The sequence below is a fragment of the Parus major genome, chromosome 4 (assembly GCF_001522545.3).
Source record: "Parus major isolate Abel chromosome 4, Parus_major1.1, whole genome shotgun sequence".
Classification (NCBI taxonomy): Eukaryota; Metazoa; Chordata; class Aves; order Passeriformes; family Paridae; genus Parus; species Parus major.
Genome location: NC_031771.1, coordinates 44,223,954 through 44,246,070, shown reverse-complemented (window position 1 = coordinate 44,246,070; position 22,117 = coordinate 44,223,954). Strand labels below are relative to the sequence as shown.

Here is a 22,117-nt window from a genome sequence, read left to right as displayed (position 1 = left end):
CACCACCCCTCTCTCAGCAAAGTTCGAGAAATTTGGCATTTCATCCTTGAGAACTACAAGGCAGATATTCTGGGACTATCTTAATCTCTCTTAATTTTCTCACCTCTCCATATGGGAAAGTGCAAGTTCAGGAAACAGATGTACTAGAGGGAGGTTTCCTCTTGCTCTGTGATGTATTGCAGATGAATTATCACCTGAACTGTGGTAACTCAGTGTTTTTCAAATGTTTTGAACAACTAATGCATGAGGCAAACAGTGGAGAGACAGAGAGACCAAAAAGACTACAAAAAATGCATTTTTAAGATGACTTTGTTCTAAAACTCTGCATATTTCTTGAGAGTCACTGCCATCAGAGAAAGATTCTGCAGGTCAAAATAAGTCCTTGATTTTTATTTTATTTTTTTTCTATAAACAGAATTCCAGATACCTGTGAAAGCCTTGGAACTGTTTAACCTTAAAATTCAGCTTTCTGTGGTCATTTGTAGTGATTACAACTGAAAATGAAACTTGCCTTGCTGTAGCTAAAGGAGAGCCCAAGGCAATGCACCAGAGAAGTGTTTTAATGGGCTTTAATGGAAGAGAATGAACAAAGATTTATGCATTGCCTTTACAGTACGAAGTACAGTACAGGAAGAAAAATAAAGATGTGAGCGAAATCAACAGACATGATAAAATGTACAAAAAGTGAAGATTGAGTTTGAAAGTTCAACTCCAAGCAGCTACTTCACAGTAGCAATGCCTGGTTTGAGAAGAAAAATTATCAGTTATTATAGGCAAATCCACACAAGCAAGAAAACACAGCTCGTCATAGAATACCAACCACCCTAACGAATTAGAATAAAAAAGGAAGATTATTTTGAACACAAAAAACAAGTGAATGGCCTCAGCAGACTCAGATGCTCTTTTACCTTTCAGTATTAAATATGTAAGTTTGTATCCTGTTAAATCCAAACAGCAGCATTGTGCCAGCTACTAAGGAGAAACTTAGTTCTATCCCAGATGAAAGCAGCATGCCATATATTAGAGGTCCTGTTTAGAAAACTTTTGGAAAAAAAAAAACCAAAACACAAAAAAAAACCTCAAGAACAATTCTTCATGGTACATTTATAACTGTTCAGTATACAATAATTTAGTTATTAATCCAGTACACCACAATTTAACATCAGAAAATTAGTAACTGCTTGTTTCCAAGTGGCTTGCTGAATATCAAATCAGATCCAAGTTCTAGCCTCTTGTAACACACCTGAAGAGAACTGTCCTCCATTTATAAGCTCACACCTCTGCACTCAGACATATCCCTCTCCCTCTCCCTCAGGAATCAGCCAGCTACAAGCATAATCCTACCAGTCATCCCACCTGAAAGATGTGGACTTGCAGCCTCATGGTGAGTGGCAGCAGCAGCAGCTCACCCTGCTCTTCAGCAGGGACTCAGAGACAGTGCTCTGACTTCACCCAAGAACACTTATTCCATTTCTACCATCAGCCTTGGTGACACTACTGCCTATTTCTTCAGCGTATCTATTTATCCTATGACTCCCTGAGACCTCTCTGTCTTTGAGGGTCCATAATACCATCCTGAAGTGCCACATATCCTTCACAAAATGCATCTTACATGGGACCTTATTTTCTACTTCCTTTTAAGAAGGGGAAATCTGGGTCCCTAAAATTATCACCATATTGTCTTTTCTGAGAGTACTTTATTTCTAAAACAAGATGAATAAAAGCTCATTCGTTTTTTCAGAGACTGTGGAAGCAAGCACAACAGCAACAAAATTCATATATTTATAAGATTACTTATAATATTATTTTAGTGCAACAAATCTTTCTAGTCAACTATTTTGCTTTCCTTGTTTCCTTAGAAAATTTAACATTAACACTCCTATCACTTCTAAAAGTCTTTCATGAAACTCACCATTTAATGCCACTGTGCAACCATAAAAATTGGTTTACTACTCTCTCTTTCAAATTAAACTAATGACAAAACAGCCATGTAGAATAAAGTGAATCCATCTATAGCTGTGTTAGTCACAGCCATAGCAGAATTCATGGTTATTCATATTTAGCCTCACAGGGTTCAAGAACAATGGCACATATTGGCTCATATTTGGCATTTGATTTAATCCCTGAGTATTTTTTTTTTTCACAGCTGGCATGAAGTGCCCACCTGCCCAATTATTTACAGATAACTTCAATCCCCCTGCATCTCTTTCCTCTCTAAAAGATCTTAACAAATTCCAAAGGGTGGGAACAGTGTGACTAATCAGAGATTACCATTAAAGGGCCAGGCATGGCACAAATTGTGACTATTGACAAACAGATTCATAGCCTTAGTGAAAGTGAGTGAAAGTCATTTAATATATAAATAAAAATATTCATATCTAATATAATATTATATATATATTTAATTAAAATATTCAAACAAAGCAGGAACAGCAACTGAAGGGGGTTAAATGGAATCCTCAATATTTTGTCATGAAATTTTGTCGTTTGTTTCATTGTTTGTCATTTTGTTTTATTGTCATGAACAGTTCAATTACAGTCAGACTTGAAAATAGGTCAGTGGATTGCTCTTTTTTTTTACTGGAAAGCTGTGAAAGAAAGAGAGGCAGATACCTGACAAAACTCTTATTATAAACTGCGTCGCACAAATTCCAATATAATATCAATAAGGACAGGAAAAAATCTAACAAAGAAAAAAAAAGAATTCTTGGATATTTTTCCTGACAGTCCAACAACTGATTTGATATTCCATAATAAAAAAATTGTGGAGAAGGCAAGTAACAAGTAGCTGAATTGTTGGTCAGATTACATTAAATGCAACACATTTTGTTTGAGAACAGGAGAAAGTGGCCTAGTTTCATGGGGCCAAACAGAAAATCAAGGAAGAGTCCCAAAACCAAACTCAGCACTAAAAAAATTGATGCAAACTACAGACCTACAATGCAGCTAATGACCAGTGAATTTCATAGAAAAATGAATAAAAACATATTCCTATCATTTCATCTTTGTTCAGAAACTCACTCCAGCTGTTCTTCCAGATTCAAAATTTTGTGTGAAGGGCACCTCAAGGTTTCTGTAATGGCACATTCTGAAATATGTTTCATATGGAGCCCCTCAAAGCAGTTCAGCTAACAAGCTAACATGACTTCACTTTTTTTCAGTTATTTTATCATTGTATTCAGCATTCTAATTCCTTAAACTGGAATTGGATGTCAGTGAGGCAGGGAATTTTTCAGGAAAAAATTAAGAAGGGGAAACTAAAAAAAGCATTTCACTAGTCTGTGTTTCCACAGTAAGAGATATGATTTTAAACCAAATATCAATTCAGTATTCTGAAATTTCAGAATATTTCATCAATTTCAGTATTGATGAAAAGATTTTAAAAACAAAAAATGTAATAGACAAAATCAGTAACCACAGGCTTTCCTAAGAGGTAAGCACAAAATAAAGCATCGAGCATTAGCCAATTTATCTTCATCTTCCCAGGGTGCTGCCAATAAACACTCGTAACCTTTACCTTCTCCCTCACCCAAATTTCTTTGGACATCAGTAAGGGGTTATAAAGTAATTTATTAAAATACTTAACCTATCCTTGATGTATAACCTCTCTTAACAAAATGTTGAAAATGTAGCTACTCTCCCTGGTGGGTTACTTTAAAAGCCCTTTAAAGAGATTTTTTGAGCTGCTTCAGGGTCAATGATGGTTTCAGAACTTAATCCACATGACTGAGACCAAAGCAAAAGTAAAATTTCTTGGTTTAGTAAACCATTTTAGTTTACTCTGTAAAGCAATCTGAACTTACTGACCTTAGGGTAAAACCTAATAGATCCAAGAAACCACAGTACTTCTGATACCTACCTGTAATATTACATTAATGATACTGCAGCCACGAAGGAGCTGAGAGCTGCAGGAAATGCAGTGAACAGAAGTGCATAGTGTCTGCTTCCAGAGTTTTTTAATCAGTCAGATTGCTATAATGGTACAGATAATCACACTGGAGGATGCTATGAGAATGTACGCACAGGGTAAGTGGAAATATAAAAATCGTATCTACAGAAGGTGAGGGAGTACAACATAGTCACAATTCAGAAAAAAAATCTCACTCTTCACATCATAATTTGGCATCTGTGCTAATCTAGTCCTTATTTTGAACATGCAAATTGGCAGATGCAAACAACAATATGAATAAAAGGCAAGACTTATTTCAATGTTTAGTAGATTACAAACTATCATTAAAATCTTGACAACAGCAAAAAGATTAGCTAGAAAAGTAACTGAAGCACTTCAACAAAATCTATGCTTTTGTTTCATCAGCTTAGATTTTGGTCATTTGAAGAGAGCACAAGGAGAGAAAGCAGGTGAATTATACATAAGCAGATAAGATTATACATAATCTATATAAATTCTCATGGTAAAAATTATATAAAAATTTTGATTTACTTTTCAATACAAAATTGAATATTTCAGCCAGTAGCTCTCATGGACAAACATTAAATTCTAGAAAGAACTAGAGAAGAGAACTCAGAACAAAACAAAACCCCACAACAGCAGCAACCAAAAAAATCCCAAAAACCTGAAACAAAAAACCCAAGCAAACAAAAAAAAACTCTACAGAAATAAAAACAAACCAATCACCAAACATATGTAACAGCATATATATCAAAAACCCACAAATAAATGGATTAAGTATTTGACAATTAGAGATTGTCAGCAGTGATTTATCAGCTCCATTGACTGTACTTTCTAAATTAAGCAGCTACATTTACCTTCCTGTAATTAGAGACACTCTAGCCAAAATTGGACTCACAGGCAAGTTTAACAACAAAGCCATACATTACTCAAGCATACACAGTTTTATAGCTTCCCTTGATTAGTGAAGGTAATACTTTGCTGTTCAGTATGGTGCAACTGTTCTCAAAGCAAGACTAACTACACAGTTACTCTTTGGTCTTTAATGTACATGGCTCAAAATCCCAACACTGATGGCAAACAGACTTGTCTGGTTTCTACTCTGCAACTCCTGTAAAATACATCATCCTCCATGAAATACAGCATACCTATTTGGTTTTCTGGTTGATGAGGCAGAAATCAGCTCCAAACATCAATCATCTGCTATACTATACAAGATATAGAATATATAAGAGCATGTACAGCCATCAAGACCTTCCTAAAAGGAGCCTCTTACTTACTGGTCTCAAGAGCATAACCTGTTGTGGGGATAAACCTCTACAATAGAGACACTACTGTTATTCAGAAAGGCAACATCTCAGTCAGCATGTACTGTATGCTGGTGAATGTCACACTTCAAAATAGCCCAAGAAAAAGTGTTTTAAACAGATATTCTCCATGGTGGCCTAAATAAGCACCCAGATGTGAAAGACTCGGCAAAATTTAAAATAGTGCAAAGCCACAATAAAATGGAAGCCAAGATAAACAGGCAGTGAATTTGCATTCACTTATTAGCAAAAGCATATTCCATTTCTTAACAGCTCCATGGTCAGTGCAGCCACCCCTACTGCCAAGGGAGCAAGGCAACACTCCTTCCAGGGGTGGGGTTACTCTCTTGGTAAACAGCTTGGAGGTCCTGCTGCAGGACAAGGCTTTCCAGACTGTTCCCCTCTCAGCAAAGTGAAATTATTGTAGCTTGTGCCAGGAGGAGAAAAACCCAGCTATGGCTGCCTGGCTTATAAGAGAGAATGAGTTTTTGTAGTGTCAGCATAGACCCTGACAGCGGCGCTTGTAGGGACCAGTGAATTACAGCACACTTTGTTGATGCACAGTGGCAGAGGTGGCCATGAAAACCTCTGTGGTAAGTGCCATTGCTGAGGTCAACCTCTATTGCAACAAGCTGTTACGAACTATTGCAACAGTCAAGGCTACCCTCTGCCTCTCTTCTCAAAAACCCAGCTCAAATCAAGGCTAGCAGAATTATTCAACAAGTATGAAGCACAACGTTATGTCCATATAGACAGACAGATAAAGAATTAATAACAAAGAACAGGTGTGTAATGTTCTTAAAAATATTTATCTTATAGCTGACACAGAGATAAGAGGTACAGACAAAAAATTAAATGGATCTTCTCTTAGCTGCAGACACAAGGGACACAACACAGATGAAGAAGACAAAGTATTTGGACAGGATATTAGGGCACAGGAAGTAATGATAAACTATACCTCAGAACAGACAAGCAGTCTGTGCAGCTTTGGAGTGAGAAGAGAGAGAAAAGCGTTGTTTGGGTTAGCTTTAATATTAGTCAATACCTTTACCTTCTCAATGAAGTGCTATGTAATACTTACATTAATGTTAGTCTTGGTTTAGATCATCTCAGATCCCAACTGAACTATGCAGTCACTCAAAATTACTTATAGAGGATACATAACCTCTGCAAAGAGATTATGGCTTGAATTTAACATAAAAAGAAAGATTTGGAAAGCCAACAGGGGCATAATTACAGATAGCAACTTTAGCACAACACCAGCTTAATTCTTTGTGATATTTTGTAACCTTCACAGAGGGGAAAAAATGGTAAATGAGTCAAAGGAAAAGTAAGTTTAAACAGAAACAGAAAAACAATGAAGTGGCTTTGCAGACATTTGTAGGAAGTTTCTTTCAAGCATAAAGGGCATCTTGGGAGAAACTGATATAAAAAGTTGAAAGTATGGGAGCAGAAACCAGCAAGATGTGAGGCAGGAAATGGCCTCTTGAGGAAAAAAGAAAAAACAACTAAAAATCGCTGAGGACAGGTTTTGAAGTACCTTGAAAGTGAAAGGGAACAGTTTATGTGTGAGATCCAATGAAAGAGAAGACAAAAGAAGAACTTGAGCAACAGATAAGTCAGTAGAAAAAGTGGAAAATTCTACCTACAGGACATCTCTAGATAATATGAGTGGAGCCAAAAGGCAACTGGAAAGGTTACAGACATAAATTAGTGTAACAATGGGAATTCAGACAAGAGTTTTAATGTGATGGATTAAAAAATGAAGAAATGCAAAATCCCTTTGTGTTCAGAATTTGCAAGACTAAAACTGAGACCCTACTCCTGGTTCTAAGATCCATCACATCATAGAAAATTTTTAGAGTTCAGTCCTCAATGGCATAGAATAATGATTATTCACAGCAACTGAGAGTGTGTAAGAGGTGAAAAGTTGTAAGCTTCAAAGCTGTGATTCTGCCATATTGAGCTAACAAAACAACTGTGAACACATATGAGTGACACAAGACAGAATTTAGAAATTCAATTGTTAAATCTGGACAAAAAGAGACACAAAATAGCAGGCAACTGACACAGAAAGTTGGCTAATTTTGTGCATGAAACTTCCAAGAAGGAACCGAGCACAGGAGAAGAGAATGTGGCCATGGAAGACATACTGTGCAGAAGCAATAAAGGAAAAGCTTTAAGAAATACATTCACATCAATACTTGAATAGATCAATTGTTAGGAACACAAGAAACTAAGAGACTTTACCACAACACACTGACAGACTGACCACAGATAAAAAGGAAACTTTTTCAGAATTGTTGTCTAGCCCTATTCACATCCACAGCTCAGCACTCCTGCCATTTCTTTAACAAATTAAAGAATCACAGATCAGCCCTGTGCAAATACAGAGCACGTGCATCTGAAATCTCAGGTGCTTCAGAGGCAGTTTGATTATTTGAGGCAATAATCAAACTGCCTCTGAATCTGAGACAAAACAAATAGGATTTCTGATCAGTATGCTGGCACACTCTACTGAAATCAGGGGAGTGAAGTAAAAATAAACTGTACTTGTAGTAGTAGTATTACTATTACTATATTGGTTATTATCATTACTGCAGCCATGCCGACTGTGACTAAAGTGATGCAATGGTACAATACAAAACTAGTATTTCCTAAAGCATGAACTAATCTAAAATTTAAGAACCAACCACAGCACAAAAAGACTGCAGCCTTACATAATAGCACTGATATTATATCAGACGTGGAAATAAGACCATCCTATACAGCAAAGGGCATAAATTTTCCTAGTGACTTGTGTGGAACCTTCAGTACCTCTCCTGGCTTCATACCTATTAAGGGACAATTGGTAAACTGCAGCTGAAAACATTAAAAAAATACTGAATGCTGTTTAAAGTCGGGACTGCAAAGATGTCTGTTCTCTGCTTTGGTTTCAGAGGCTACAGCAACATTTGTCACTTGTATACTAACTGCATTTTCCCTCACCCTTCACCATTCCCTTCAAATTGTTCACAGGAATTGGGACCAACAAAGGAACTGCAAAGGAGCAACAAAGGAATTGATGTCCCAGTATGGGCAGAATATTGCACATATTTGGTCAAATCTCTCTGAACAAGACAAGCTTAGAGCTATTTTCCAATAGCAGCAGTGAAACTGCAAGAACCAGATTAATCAATTAAAGCTAATCTTTTTGGGGAATAAAAAAAGAGAACAATCATGAAGCTGTACTAGTGAAGTATTACTCAGTTTCAAGAGATGGTAACAAGAAATACAGCAGAAATATGGGGTTTGACTTTTAAGTATATTCCATAATAAAAACCACAATGCTCAAGGCCACTGAAAAAATATTTACTCAGCTGCTGTACATGAACAGTGTCCATCAATCTCAAACAGTCATCTGAGTAAGCCAATTAACCATGATCACTTGCAGTGCTGACAGGCACCAAAATGATTGGAATCTATCTTCCCTAATTGAAATAAAAGTGTACATTGGGAAACAAAATGTAATTCTAACTTCTTTCAAAGAAGATACTGTAAAATAAGGAACATAATAATATTCAAAGACCCATTGGTACTTTTTTCCTGTTTTATGAACAATTTGATCACAGAATTCCTGCCGTTTGAAACAGAATTAAGCCAATTTGCACAAAGTGCAAAAATTTGACTTTCAAAAATCTCCATTGCTTGCACACTGAATCCACATAACCTTTAGGAAACCTCATAAATTCTTAAATATGGGCCAAAGTGCATGCCTCAGGATCTTCCTATCTGTCAGTCTGCATAAAGCTTATAGAGACAGTGGTTCTCCTCAAAACAGTGCAATTCTAACCTCCAGGATAAGCTTCAGGTGCATTTCACAAACCATGACAAGCAGTGCTCACCCAGTCCTGAAATGCTACCTTTATTGCAGCATTTGCCTAGCACTGATTTATTATGTTTAGATTTCTTGTGTGGAACTGTGCTCATTTAGACACACAGCTCTGTAACAGACAAGGACGGGGAGAGAAAGAGTTAATTTCTTTCCTTTAGACAACTCCTACTTTAGATTTTCTTCTATAGTGTTTTTTTAAATCCTTAAGTCAATGTGAAATGTGAAGTCAATGTTCACACATGTAAACTAACTAGGTATCTGCAGGAACAGGGCCTTGCTAAATACAGTATCATTGAGTAACACAACATTTAATATAATTCAAAACCAGAGTTTAAACTGTGTTGTTTTACAGAATAATGCACAGAAAGAGTGTGAATCTCCAAGTATTGTATCTCAGGGTACATTCAGATAATATATCCTCAGGTCATGATTACTTATATTCTTGTGTACTTTGTGTAAATTATATTGCATTGCAAAGTAAGAGTACGGACCTTCAAACCCTCAAACTTAGTGACCAGTAGAATAAGTGCAGTGACATGCCTGGCCACACAGTATCCTCCACAAGTGCAATAATGTTGAGCAATCTGTATTAGGACACTGATCCCATTAATACTTGGATACCATGAAAAAATAAAAATAAAAATAAAATAAAAAACCTGCAGCTGGTTACTGCAACTAGAGAATGAATGGGAATTTAGAAGTCAAAGGATACTTAAAATTCACCACCAGCATATTCTACATAAAGTCAGAAATAGTACAATATGACAAGAAAAATTGTATCCTACCAATATCCAGGCCATGCCATCTGCCTACCAAAGTAGCACATTGTATGCTCTGTGAAGATCTGATTTGCTAAGTGCTTTAGCTCTCCTGTTAAAAATATGAGTGGTAGGCTTCAAAGTATGGCTTCAACCTGTGATCAGAGTAGCCTTCAATGGTTAGTAAGCAAAGATCATGTGACAAAAGCTGAATTATCCACAGAAGAGAAATTCTGGAAAATAACAAAGAGACTGCACTGCTGTAGTGAAGTGTAGTCTGAAAAATTCATCGTGGAATTTTCAGACTGGGCCTTCTAACTGCAAATTCCAATAATAAATACAAAAAGGGAATACAGAGTATCATCTTATCCACAGGAAGGGAAATAAAAATTAGTAGCACTTAAACATGCTAAATGTCAATGATATCACAGTGCTTCAAAGTGTTAAATCATGATTTAGAAACTTGTTAAAAAGCAAAGAAATTTTAAAACATAATTTTATTTCTGTAAACATATTTTTATATGTGTATTCAGTTTTATACAGACAGATATAGACAGTCTGGTAGAGAACTTTCTTTTAGTATTTAGTCTATCAGTCATGATGTCTGTGCATCTCTCTAGAAACAATCTGCTTCTTTCTAACTGTTTACTACATGACACTTGAGTAAATGTACATCAAATACAGGGGAAGAATAAACTTTTCTCTTTGCTCGTCATTTTTGGCAGAATGATCCGATTCTGCTTCTTATCACTTAGGGAGCTGCACCTGCATTCCTTCTCAAAAAATTCCTCTCATTTTATTGTCATAAGAGTTTTTATCAAACATAAATGACAAGAAAAGGTCATCTCTTAGTTAAGGAAGGCAGAAATGTCCTGGAGGGGTACCACACCTCTCCCAGCCAACTGATTTATGCACTTGAACAGCCTTGTCAAGCCACAAAAGCTGTGGTGCTGATGTGGTTCTCCCCTGGACAGCTTGGGGCATCAGTAGCACAAAACATTGCATATTTATGAATATATAGGGTTTGGGGATGAATACAGGTCTGAGAAAGCTAATGAGACTAACAGGCAGCATGGATCAACATGCATTTTTGCACTGAGACCATATATCAGACTCTACTACTTGTATCACCACCAAACAATGGATGCTTTTTATCTTGGCCCTAGTTTGGAAGGAAAAAAGCAGTAAAAGCCTAATATTCTATTTATAGTGTTCAACATATAGTAAAAATAGGTTCTAAATATCCACTGCTTATCTAAGCTCTGTAAAGAAATCCCTAGACCACTGCAGAGCTACTGAGGATCAAGATTTTGCTCATAAAAATGCACTTGGAATCATCAAATTGTCAAGGCTGGAAGAGAGCTATAAGATCATCAAGTCTGACCACCAGCCCAGAACTGTAGCCCCTAAACCAGTAAACCACATCACTGAGCATACGATCCAGACACCTCCTAAACACCTCCAGGTGACTGCTGAAGCTGACTCCACCACCTCCCCAGGCAACTTATTCTAATGCTTGACCATCCAAACAGTGAAATTTTTTTTTTTTTTCAATATCCAATCTGAATGTTAACTGCCTCAGGTTGAGGCCAGTTCCTCTTGTCCTCCCACTGTAGGCACTGTAGAACCTCACTACAACCTCCTTTCAGGGAGTTTAACAATGATGAGGTTCCCCCCTGAGCCTCTCAAGAGTAAACAAAGCCAGCTCCCTCGGCTGTTCTTCCTAAGACATGTTTTCTAGAGCTTCCATAAGCCTCATTGCTGTTTGCTGGACATGCTCCAGCACCTCAATGTCCTTTTGAAAGTGAGGGACCCAGAACTGAAGCACCCAAGTTGTGGCCCCACCAGTGCTGAGTACAGGGGGTCAACCACTGTCCTGGTCATTCTGGCCACACTATTGCTGATACAGGCCAGGATGGCACCTGGGCACACACCCTGGCTCATGTTCAGCTCCTGACAACCAGCACCTCCAAGTCCTTTTCTGCTGAACAGCTCTCAAGCCACTTTTCCCCCAGCCTGCAGCACTGCATGGGGTTGCTGTAACCCAAGTGCAGGACCCAGAACTTTGCCTTACTGAACTTTGTGCAGTTGTCCTTGGCCAATTGATCAAGTTTGTCCAAGTCTCTCTGCAGGCCCTTCCTACCCTCAAGCAGATGAACACGCCCACTCAGCTTAGTGTCATCTGCAAATTTACTGAGGGTGCACTTGATTCCCTCATCCAGATCATACATAAAGACAGAACTTGTCCCACAATTGAGTCCTGGGGAACACTCCTAGTAACTGGCTGCCAACTGAGCTCCATACACAACTCTCTGGTTCCATACAGCCATTCTGGAGTCCACCCATCCAAGCTATGAGCTGCCAGTTTTTCCAGGAGGATGCTGTGGGAGAGTGTGTCAAATACTTAACCAAAGTCTAGACAGAACACAGCCCTTCCCTCATCTACTAAGCTGGTCGTGTTATCATAGAAGGAGATCAGTTGGTCAAGCTGGACTTTACTTTCACAAGTCCATGTTGGCTGGGCTTGATACTCTGCTAATCCTGAATGTGCCATGTAAAGGCACTTAGCTGCATTTTACGTGGTTGTTGCACAATGCCTAGCACAGATTAGCTCTAAGATTCAAAAATCTTTAGGTGTAGTATTATAAGGCTAAATACTCTACTGATCCAGACACTTCTTTAAAGTGTTTACTCAGGATTCAGATGCATGAAGAGATCACAAGCTCTAGGAAAATGTGTCTTAATCATGGGGTGAATTCAGAATATAGAATCTAAAATCTAAAATTCTGTAGATCTTGGAAAATAGTAAAAGCCAAAATACGACAGCCTTCAAAAAGAAGCTGCAGTGACTGTCATGCATAGACCTCAGTTATGGAAGTGGAAGTTTATCAAATAGCAAGAGAAAAATAGACAATTAAAAAACTAAATTCTTCCTCTCATAGTACGTGTTCTCTAAAGCTTTCAAACATACTCCTTTGATATGCTATTTCAGTGTCACTGTCAGAAAAAATACCCTCTACGTCATGCCATTATGTATCCAAACTTGATAGTTAAAGGACATCATTTGCCAGAGTGAATTAATGTATGTGGCAATTTAGTAATCCAGTGGGGACTGGAAATCGCAGAAAATGTATTCTCTTATTAAGTGATCAAATTAGGGGCTAAGGACAGCCCTTGAAATGGAAGCAAATTTGGGATTATTGGTTAAAAATCTCAAACAGTATTAACTCCAGGGAAAGTGCCTTCCTAATGAAATCAACGTCTCACATAAAAGGAACTTACAGCGGAAAAAATGTTATTGTTTATTTTGCTGAGATTGTTGTTTCCCAGAATAAAAACTTTTCTTTTTTGTTTGAAAACCTTAATAAAATTATTTTCAAGTATATGGTTTTACTTATTTTCACAAAGGTTTGATCTCTGTACTGAGGTTAGATGCTCATAAAAGTCATGTTCTTGAAGTGCAAGCCCAGTGGAAGCAATTGCCCTTTCATGAAGGCCACAGTAGTTTTAGACTGTAATTTAAATTGCTAAGTAGTTTTCTGTCAATTTTTAAAAAGTATAGGATAGTTTTTAGTAACATTTACCTTATTACCCTTTACTGTGCTTCATCATTCTTTTTCTTTAAAGAGAAATCAGAAAGTTGGAGAGAAACATCCTTTATTAACTATTAGGATCCCGCTCTCCAGTGAAGTAATACACTCTCCAGTGAAGTAATATTTTCAGTAGGATGCCAGTCCTTACCTTGGACTATAAGCTATTATGACTGGGTTTTACTAGCAGCACGGCAAGGACATCACCAGCTCTAGCACAGCTCTAGCAGAAGTGGAGAGACCTCTAAACAACTGACATGCAATAGTTCCATGGCTGATACTCCCAGACCCTGGGCTGAGTGAGCAGAAAGAAGTTGTGTGCACACAAGAGATCATGCTCCATAGCTGAACCACAGCTGGAAGACTGCCCAGTGGCTGCAGAGGCAAGAGGAGGGCATGGGAGATGGGGCAGGGCTGTTCTGCAAAGCCAGCCATGTGCTGGCTCTTTAAAACTAGAAAACTGAAGCTGTAAGCATTTCTCATGTTCAGTTCCAGTCTGTGCAATACTGGCCACAGGCTGAAGAGCTTACATAGGTTACTGGGAAAAGAAGTCTCTACCACTTGCTAGATCCTCCTTACACATCGTCACAATTTGCTTCCACAGTGAGTTCCTTCAGAAGAGGATTAAACAGAGAGAAGCAAAAGAGAAAGACTGCAGAAGGGAGACAGACAAAAACAAAGACATCACTTACACTGGACATGGAAGCTGGAAAATGTTCCCTGCTCCATCACTCTTATGCTCTATCACACATTTCATTACATACAGTCCTGGTCTTCCCTGCCACAGCCCCAGGTAATGACAACCCTAAGCTGGTTAGATCACTATGCTAGAATGAATATCTTTCTCCACAGATCTGCATCTTTTTCCATGGTATCCAAGCACCACTGTTTTTTCTTGCTTGGCTTCCAATCACTGAAAGTCACTGTTCTCCACCCCCACATGATGCCATACATCTAAAGCACAAGATCCTTAACAGTAATTGGGAATTACCGCACTGTCAGAAAATGCTCAGAAGCCCCCAGCACTGGCATGCTCCAGCCTCTGAACAAAACTCTTCTCTGCCATGCAAATTCAATACTGTCAGCAAATTTGTAGGGAGGAAGTAGAGGAGATAAACCCAAATCACCTGAGGGCAAGTCCCCATCTTAGTCCCGGGAAGAAGTCATGCCAAAAGGCCTTTCTAAAGCCTCCACCATTTCATACAACACACAGTCCAAGAGAACTAAGAAACTACCACACCCTCAGTTTCCTCATAAGTGCTGTTACTTCAGTGTTGGTACCAAACAGAAAGGTCAGATCTCAGCAGGTGTATCACAAACAAGGTCAGAAGCATTTCTTAACTTCTAAGAAACCAGTCATGTACACACGCACACACTGAAAAGGAAACAGAAAACTAAATGGAAAAAGGGCAAAAGAGTTCATTTCAAATTTTGCTTTCTACAAATTTGCAGAAAAAACAAACAAACAATAGATCACTTCACTGAAAATAGTTTTGTTCATAACTGCTTTGTCAATTGTTATTTTTCTTAGGCTCTGAAGAGCAGCTCCAGGAAACCAGGCCAGAGATAAACCAGGTACACACAAAGATTGTGGAAATGTTTAATGCAAACTAAAACAAGGACCTGATACAATGTACTCAGTGTGACCTCACTTTTTTAAAAGAAAAACTGTATTTTTAAAATTACAACAATTTCAGAGAGACTAAATGTACCTCTGCAATAACTACAATCATATACAGTAGCATAACAATACTCAGTAAGAAATAAAGAAATTAATTTGAATGAGATTAGAATTATTTCATAATATTAACCCATAGAAACATGCAGATTATGTTTTCTGTCAATAATCAGAACTTACCATATTGATTGGGTCAACTGGACCGATGCTGTTAACATAGACATCTGTTTCAATTACCGTAGTTCTCACTAAACAAAACAATAACCATAATAATTACATATTGAATTAACTTCATACTTTTTGGTGCAATTTAATTTATTTAAATAAAAAACCAGCATAAATGGTATTCTTGTATTAGATTCGTAATAATTACATTTCTGGTTTGTTCATTTTGTGAAGGATCATATATGACTTGGCTCCCTTATTGCATATGACTTTTTAGAATGATCAACTTGAACTTTTTAGTTCATAATGCAATCTCCACCTGTGTTTTTTGATCAAATATAACATAGATAAAAAGGTAAAGGAAGGAAAAACAAATCAAACCAAACCAAACCAAACCTGACTTCCAACACAAAAATACAATCCTAAACAGAAAACAAGTTTGGAACATTTTTTCCATGCAACAAACCATGAGGTCTGGGACAAATGTGTTTATCAGCTACAAGGGATAAATATGAAGTGTCTTCTATCAATTTCTACTGAGAATGTGTAACAGATACAAAGTAACTTTTCACCACAGGTTTCTTCAATTCATGAAGCTATAGCACACCTAGAGAATACTAATGTTCTTTCATCAGCTTGATTAATACACCGGTTAAAACACCAAATTGAAAGCTCTTCAATGAAAGTAATTTAAAAGCTAAACATTAACAAACTTATTTTATTTAAAAACAGGGAAAACTAAGAAAAACAGGGAAACTGACTGTGAAGACAAGAGACCAAAAACTTTTAAAAATATATTCCATTACAGATTATACTCTCTATTTTGTGCACTTATAGAAGGATGCAAAGTCGAACAGTGTACATGAAAGGCACACCTGAAGGACAGGAGCTCTGATAGTTCTTTTTTTTCTCCTAACTGGTTCATACAGCAAAAAAAAGAGTACAAATGAAAGAGGAGAGGATGCATTTTTATTTCATAATTTTACCAAGAATTTTCTTCTAGTTTGTGCTGGAGAACCAGAATGTGGGCACAAGAGGACCTATGTCCTTGTACCCAATGGAATGAAGAGGGATAATAATAAAAGAGCTCTGCTGGTCCTTTTATGACATGCCATAATCAAATAAACATCTCTTTCAACCTGCAGATATAAAAGTGGGAAGGTACAAACAAAAAGACTTTTTGATTTCATAGGAGAGGGACCCTAGGTAATCAGATTTAATTTTTTTATACAGCAAAGCTTCAGAGATTGCCCAAGTGTTTAACAACAAACCTAAAATCTTGAGTAAGAAGATTTTTCAAATTTCTGAAAACTCGAACAGACATACAGAAAGAAAGATTGTAATATTGACATCCTTGCCAGCTACAATGACAGGCAAGACGCATTTCCTAAATATCTCAAGATACCTTTTTCCTGCCAAGTTCACCTGGGACAAAATTATCCCTGATTCCAAATCTGGTTAACAGATTTGTCTGACAGAAAGACACACTAGTGAGGCTGCACAAAGGATTTTCTGTATGACCATAGAGCACTGAGTCATTTGATCACCATCCTGTCCCCAGCATGCTTCACAGAAAGTTTCAACAAATTCTGGAAACCAATTTATTTCCTGGGGGAAAAATAAGTACTTCCTGCAATGATCCTTATGGATCTTTCCAACTCAAAATATTCTGTAATTCTGTTATTCTTTGATTCTGAGCTGCAAATATTTCCAATTCCTGCAAAGCTCATAAAGGAAGGGAGACAGCACAAGAACTCATACACAGAGACTAAAACATCAGAGTGAGAAAAGAGATTATAATGTGTGTATATTGTCATATGTGTAATGTAATCCTTTTAACATACATCACATTCTGCAAACAGATGTCCTCTTCCTTTAATTTGCAATCCTGTTTTTTATAACAGCAGCCCCACTGCTAGACCAGGACACAAGGAGATGGATCAAAGTATATCTTGCCTTATTCCTCAAGTAATGTTGAATACTTCATTATGAAGAATCTCTCACCTTGAAATACAGCTCAAAGGATTCTTCCCTCTCCACCTCCTTTTTTTCCCCTCTCAAGTCCAGTTATACTGAAGGGTTACCTTAGTTCTTCTGTACGGTACAAAGAAATGTACTTCTGAATTAGAAAGATTAATTAATTATTACTACTTGTGTTCTTGAACTAGAAGTGATAAGAGTTCATGAAAATGACAAATGCTGGAGGAAAATTCCTTCTTGATACTTTGAGAAGAACAAATTGAGAAGATTTTCCTACCCTGACTGCTTCTTACTTTAATTTAAAACTTGGTATCAGCCCTGAAAACACTACAAGTAGGAAGAAGGCTATTTAACACATTCTGCATGAAGTGCAGAACAGCAGTGTTTTAAACAAGGGGAGAAAGGGCTTGAACACTTTAAATATTTACACTGAAAGACAGTATGATGCAGGCTAGAGTAAAGCAAGAAGGTGAGAGGACACAGAGTGCATATTCAAGTGGGAGGGGGAGAGAGAAAGAAGAGCACAAAGGAGCAGCTGACCACAAGGTCAGCTTCTAATGTAGCTGAAGCACACAGGGAACCTGTTTGGTAAGTCCAGTCTAGAGAGATATACTCACTTTCTGATTTCCTGCTTTGACTTTTTTTCACTAGACTAAACTTCTTCCAGTTCTGAAAATTTTGAAAATTGTTTATCCCTCATAAGACAAATCATAGTAATAAAAATCTACCTCAATCATTGACAAATTATTTTAGTAATTGCCCCTGATATTCAAAGTGCCTGTTTTTTAGCCTATATTTTTGTGGGGTCATTTTTCAACTCTTCTTTCTACACTTAAAAGCTCTTCTTATCAGCTATTCTCATTCTATAAATACCTATCCCCTGACAGAAATAATTATCATTATTGTAGAAGTCCAGAACATTGCACATTTTGTTTCTTAATACTGCTATTCTCATTCCTCCAATCCATTGCTTTAATACATTAACCACGAGCATGGTAGTCCACTTAAATTCACTAACCAGTCCCCATAGTTTACCACAATGCCCTCATTTTGTACTGAAGGTTTAAGTCACATCACCTTTGTTTTTAATTAGTACTTACTATGCTCTTTAACTAAGATCACTTTTGTAACTTCATCCAGGCTTATTTTCTTTGAGCATGTCCTCTATAACTCCTCATTACTTGCCTAAAGAAGTATCACCTATAGCAATAAAGCAGTTATTCAGCAAATAAGTGAGGTGACTACCACATTTAGAAATGAGTCCTTCAACTTGTAACAGCTTTTAATGGAATAATACAATTCTCACAATCAGCTATCTAAGATTATTGCTTACATGGCTACTTATATTGAAAATTCAGCCTCAAGTGTCTACAGCAGTTTTCCAGGTCAGCCTCTGAAGAATTTTTTCAAAGAGATTTTGATGAAAGCAGAACCCAGAAGTTCTCCAAACTTTTTCCCCTTCTATTTTAAAGAAATCCATCTTTGGCAGATACTCCTACCCCACCACTTTTTTTATTTCCATGATTAAATATGCAGTGCACACATCCAATACCTTCAACATTCCCTGAATATATGCTTCTACATCTTGATCTTGTATTTTGATTTTCTTCAGTTCTTGGAAAATATTCTTAAACTCAAAATACATCTCTCTCTATCTTTCCTTAGTATTTTTCTAGTTGTTTCACTACCTGGAATAAAACTCAAAACCTTTCCAAACAATGTTAAAATGATAATGTAAATGCAAGCCTTTAATGGAAAGCTTTCATGTTGGCACAATATGGTGATATGCACACGTGATACAGTATTTCTACAATTTTTATAAAGTTATTTAACTAGTATATCTAACAAATATTGCCCAATTGGAAGAACAGTTTGCTGGGTAATTCCCTGGGGTTCTGCCCCATTGGAGCCTCCCCCCTACCCTTGATCTTTTAGCCCTCCACGTTGTTGTGTCTACAACACATGGTGCAAAACAAAGTGTCCTTGCAGGACTAATAAACAGAATTTCAAGAATGTATTAGTAAGAGTTTCTTAAACTATGGGAGAGGTCAGAAGTACTAGAAGTTAAAACAATGTATTCGTCCTCTGCAAAGTTAAAAATATATGAAAAATATATAAAAATCTAAAAATCTTTAGGCCTCAGTTTGAGCTTATTACTTTTCTGCCTATATTGTATTTTCATTGCTGCTACACTAAGAACACCTGTTCAGCAGAATACCTTCTGATACCTTTATTTTTTGAGAAATAGCACTTCTATTTGAAAGTCATGTGTTTTCCATGCATTCTTTATATCTCTTAGAACACGACTATTCACATTAGTGCACTTGAGAGATGTAATTATTTACCCATGCCCTGCTTATAGGGCAATAACAACTATCCAAATTTCCCTAGGTATCCAATTTTTCTACATCCATGAGCAATTATCCTTAAATTCCCACCATTCTTAAAATTTTCATCAACGACTACTTGTCTTAAACTGAAGTTTACAACTGAAGTTGGACATGTGATGACTGCTATCTATCTTTAATTACATTTTCAGACAGAGCAGTTGTGTTTCACCCACACACACATCACTCCTGGAAAAAATGATCCATACATTGATAGGATAATATTAATATAACAGTGTCCCTGAGATGAGAGAGTTGAAAAATGAGCAGCCAGAATTCTCTCCTTTGAAAAGGAAAGTTCAAAAATAATAGCTACTTTGATGCAGGAATAGAGCTAAAAGAGTGTGGTTATAAAATCATGCAGCCAAAAGGTAATGTTACAGTGAGAGTAATACTGCTATATCAGTATATCAACACTCCAAGGTTGTATCTCTAATTAAAGGTATTTATACCACAAATAGGAGATTTTATCTGATAACTATATTACTTCATACTGAGTAGAAGAATGCTAGAACATTTATGCTCCACACACCTCAAACCTACTACATAAATTGAGTTAAAGACTAGTAAGATTATTGAACATTGCAAAGGGTAGAAGTTAAGTAATTATTACAACCCATGTATATGAGACAAAAAGAAAATAACAGAGTGGTTTTCCCCTTTTAAATTTCAGTGTTGCCTCCAAAGTTTCAATTTTCATTTGGCTCTCCTTTAGCATCTCCCTCAACTAACTGCATGTTTAACAATGAAACTCTTATCTCACTCTGAGATGCTGAAATTCTGTGTCAGCACCAGGAAGAAAACAAAATTCTGCTCTGGGATTCAAATCCAAAAAGTCCAAGTTCAAAACAAAAAATGTTGCTATTGTAAATGAGCTTTGTAATCCTATCATAAGAATGTTCTGTGGGATACTAATGGTTTGAAAGATAGCAAAGGTCAGATTGGTACAGAACTTTTGAGAAGAGAAAGGGTACATTTATGTGAGGGAAGGTAGAACTAAGCGTCTTCTTTTGGGAACTGATATTTTGAATCCAAAAAGCTGTACACTGAGTTACTCTCAAGAAAATGGCAGTTTTTGTCCTATCAAGACTAAAAATATAATCAGAAAAATAAAGGTAAGAATTACATCAAAATTCTTCTACGCCCATCTAAATGCATTTGACATGTCAGAATAAATTCCTCCTCTGTATTTTCCCCACTTACTTGTAAGTTTTATGGGGTGAGAAGAGAAAGAGAATTCTCTTTCCTGTCATCCTCACCTACAAGCTAATCATCAGAAGGAATCCTAGAAGAGACAATTTATCTCCTCATAATCACTTTTCTGTCTGTCACATCAAACAGGGGGCAAAACCAACAGTAAGCTATACATTTGTCACATGTTGAGAATTTAAGGAAAAACATGCTGGAGGACTTTTTGTGTTGTCTAAATATTTTTAGTAATTCAGTTAAATGAACATGAAGAAAAGACAAACCAAACTTTGTGAGATTCACATGTGCTTATACAATGACAGGGAGAAAATTACCGCTTTTTAGCATCTCCAAGATAACAGTCATCAATAAAACAGAACTAAGAAGTTTGGGAAAGAAAGCAATTTGTCAGAAGCTTTCAAAGGAAAATGCTCAGTTTGAGTCTTTTTCTTCCCCTACATAAATAAAAGAGGTCTAGATTGTTGTTTTGTTTAACATATAAGCAGCTTACAGACTTACATGGCATTCCTTTGATAGGGAATACCAGGTACATCACAAATACTTATGTTCTCCACCTCTTCCTTCACATTTCAGGAAACAAACTCAGAGAAAACATATTTTCTTTATGTGATCCTGCATGCAAGTGGTAGACAGGAGCTGGCAAGTTTTCATGTACTACATGTTTTCAAAACAAGATCCTTCCAAATAAATACGCTTAATTGTTATATGCAAATTAATGCTTTACCATTGAAAGACAAAATTGCCTTCCTACTAGCTGCAAAGTTTGATCTATAGCAATGCAGTTTTTCTTCCTATGTTCCACTAGAAAAAATGGGTCCTAAGTTACATTTTTAGACTCCTGATTTTTTTTCCAAAATCTAAGCTAAGGGAAAAAGACAATTGAGTTGAGTTATATTTTCTCAAAACAGACACAATGCATTTCCTACAGTAAGAATAAAATGTCTAGGGATAATTCTTTAATGAAGTCCTACAGACTTAAGATCAATTTTTGAAATGACCATGGCTGGTTTATAGCTACAATTCTTTCTGACAGAAGATCTTTGTTAAACAAAGCAAATTATAATTGCCTTTTAGTGATTTATTACAGATTGCTCTCTGTCCCCCAAAACCAGTACTTTCCATAAGAAAAAAAAATATTATAAATAGCACATGAAGTCTAATCTTGAATAGAACATTTTTTTACTAGTTCCAGAAAATTACTCCATTTTGTAACTCTTCTTTTAGCTTGCTATACTGAGTTTTAAATATTGCAATAAGCA

At 36.7% G+C, this 22,117-nt stretch overlaps 1 protein-coding gene across 1 annotated transcript in view; it reads right to left on the bottom strand.

The window, feature by feature from the left end:
• GABRG1 (gamma-aminobutyric acid type A receptor subunit gamma1) overlaps window positions 1-22,117 on the bottom strand; it is a 63,157-nt gene that overhangs the window by 23,913 nt on the left and 17,127 nt on the right. Inside the window, exon 3 of the mRNA XM_015625764.2 lies at window positions 15,298-15,365. Within this exon, the coding sequence (XP_015481250.1) occupies window positions 15,298-15,365 (68 nt within the window). The remainder of the gene's footprint in view (window positions 1-15,297; window positions 15,366-22,117) is intronic.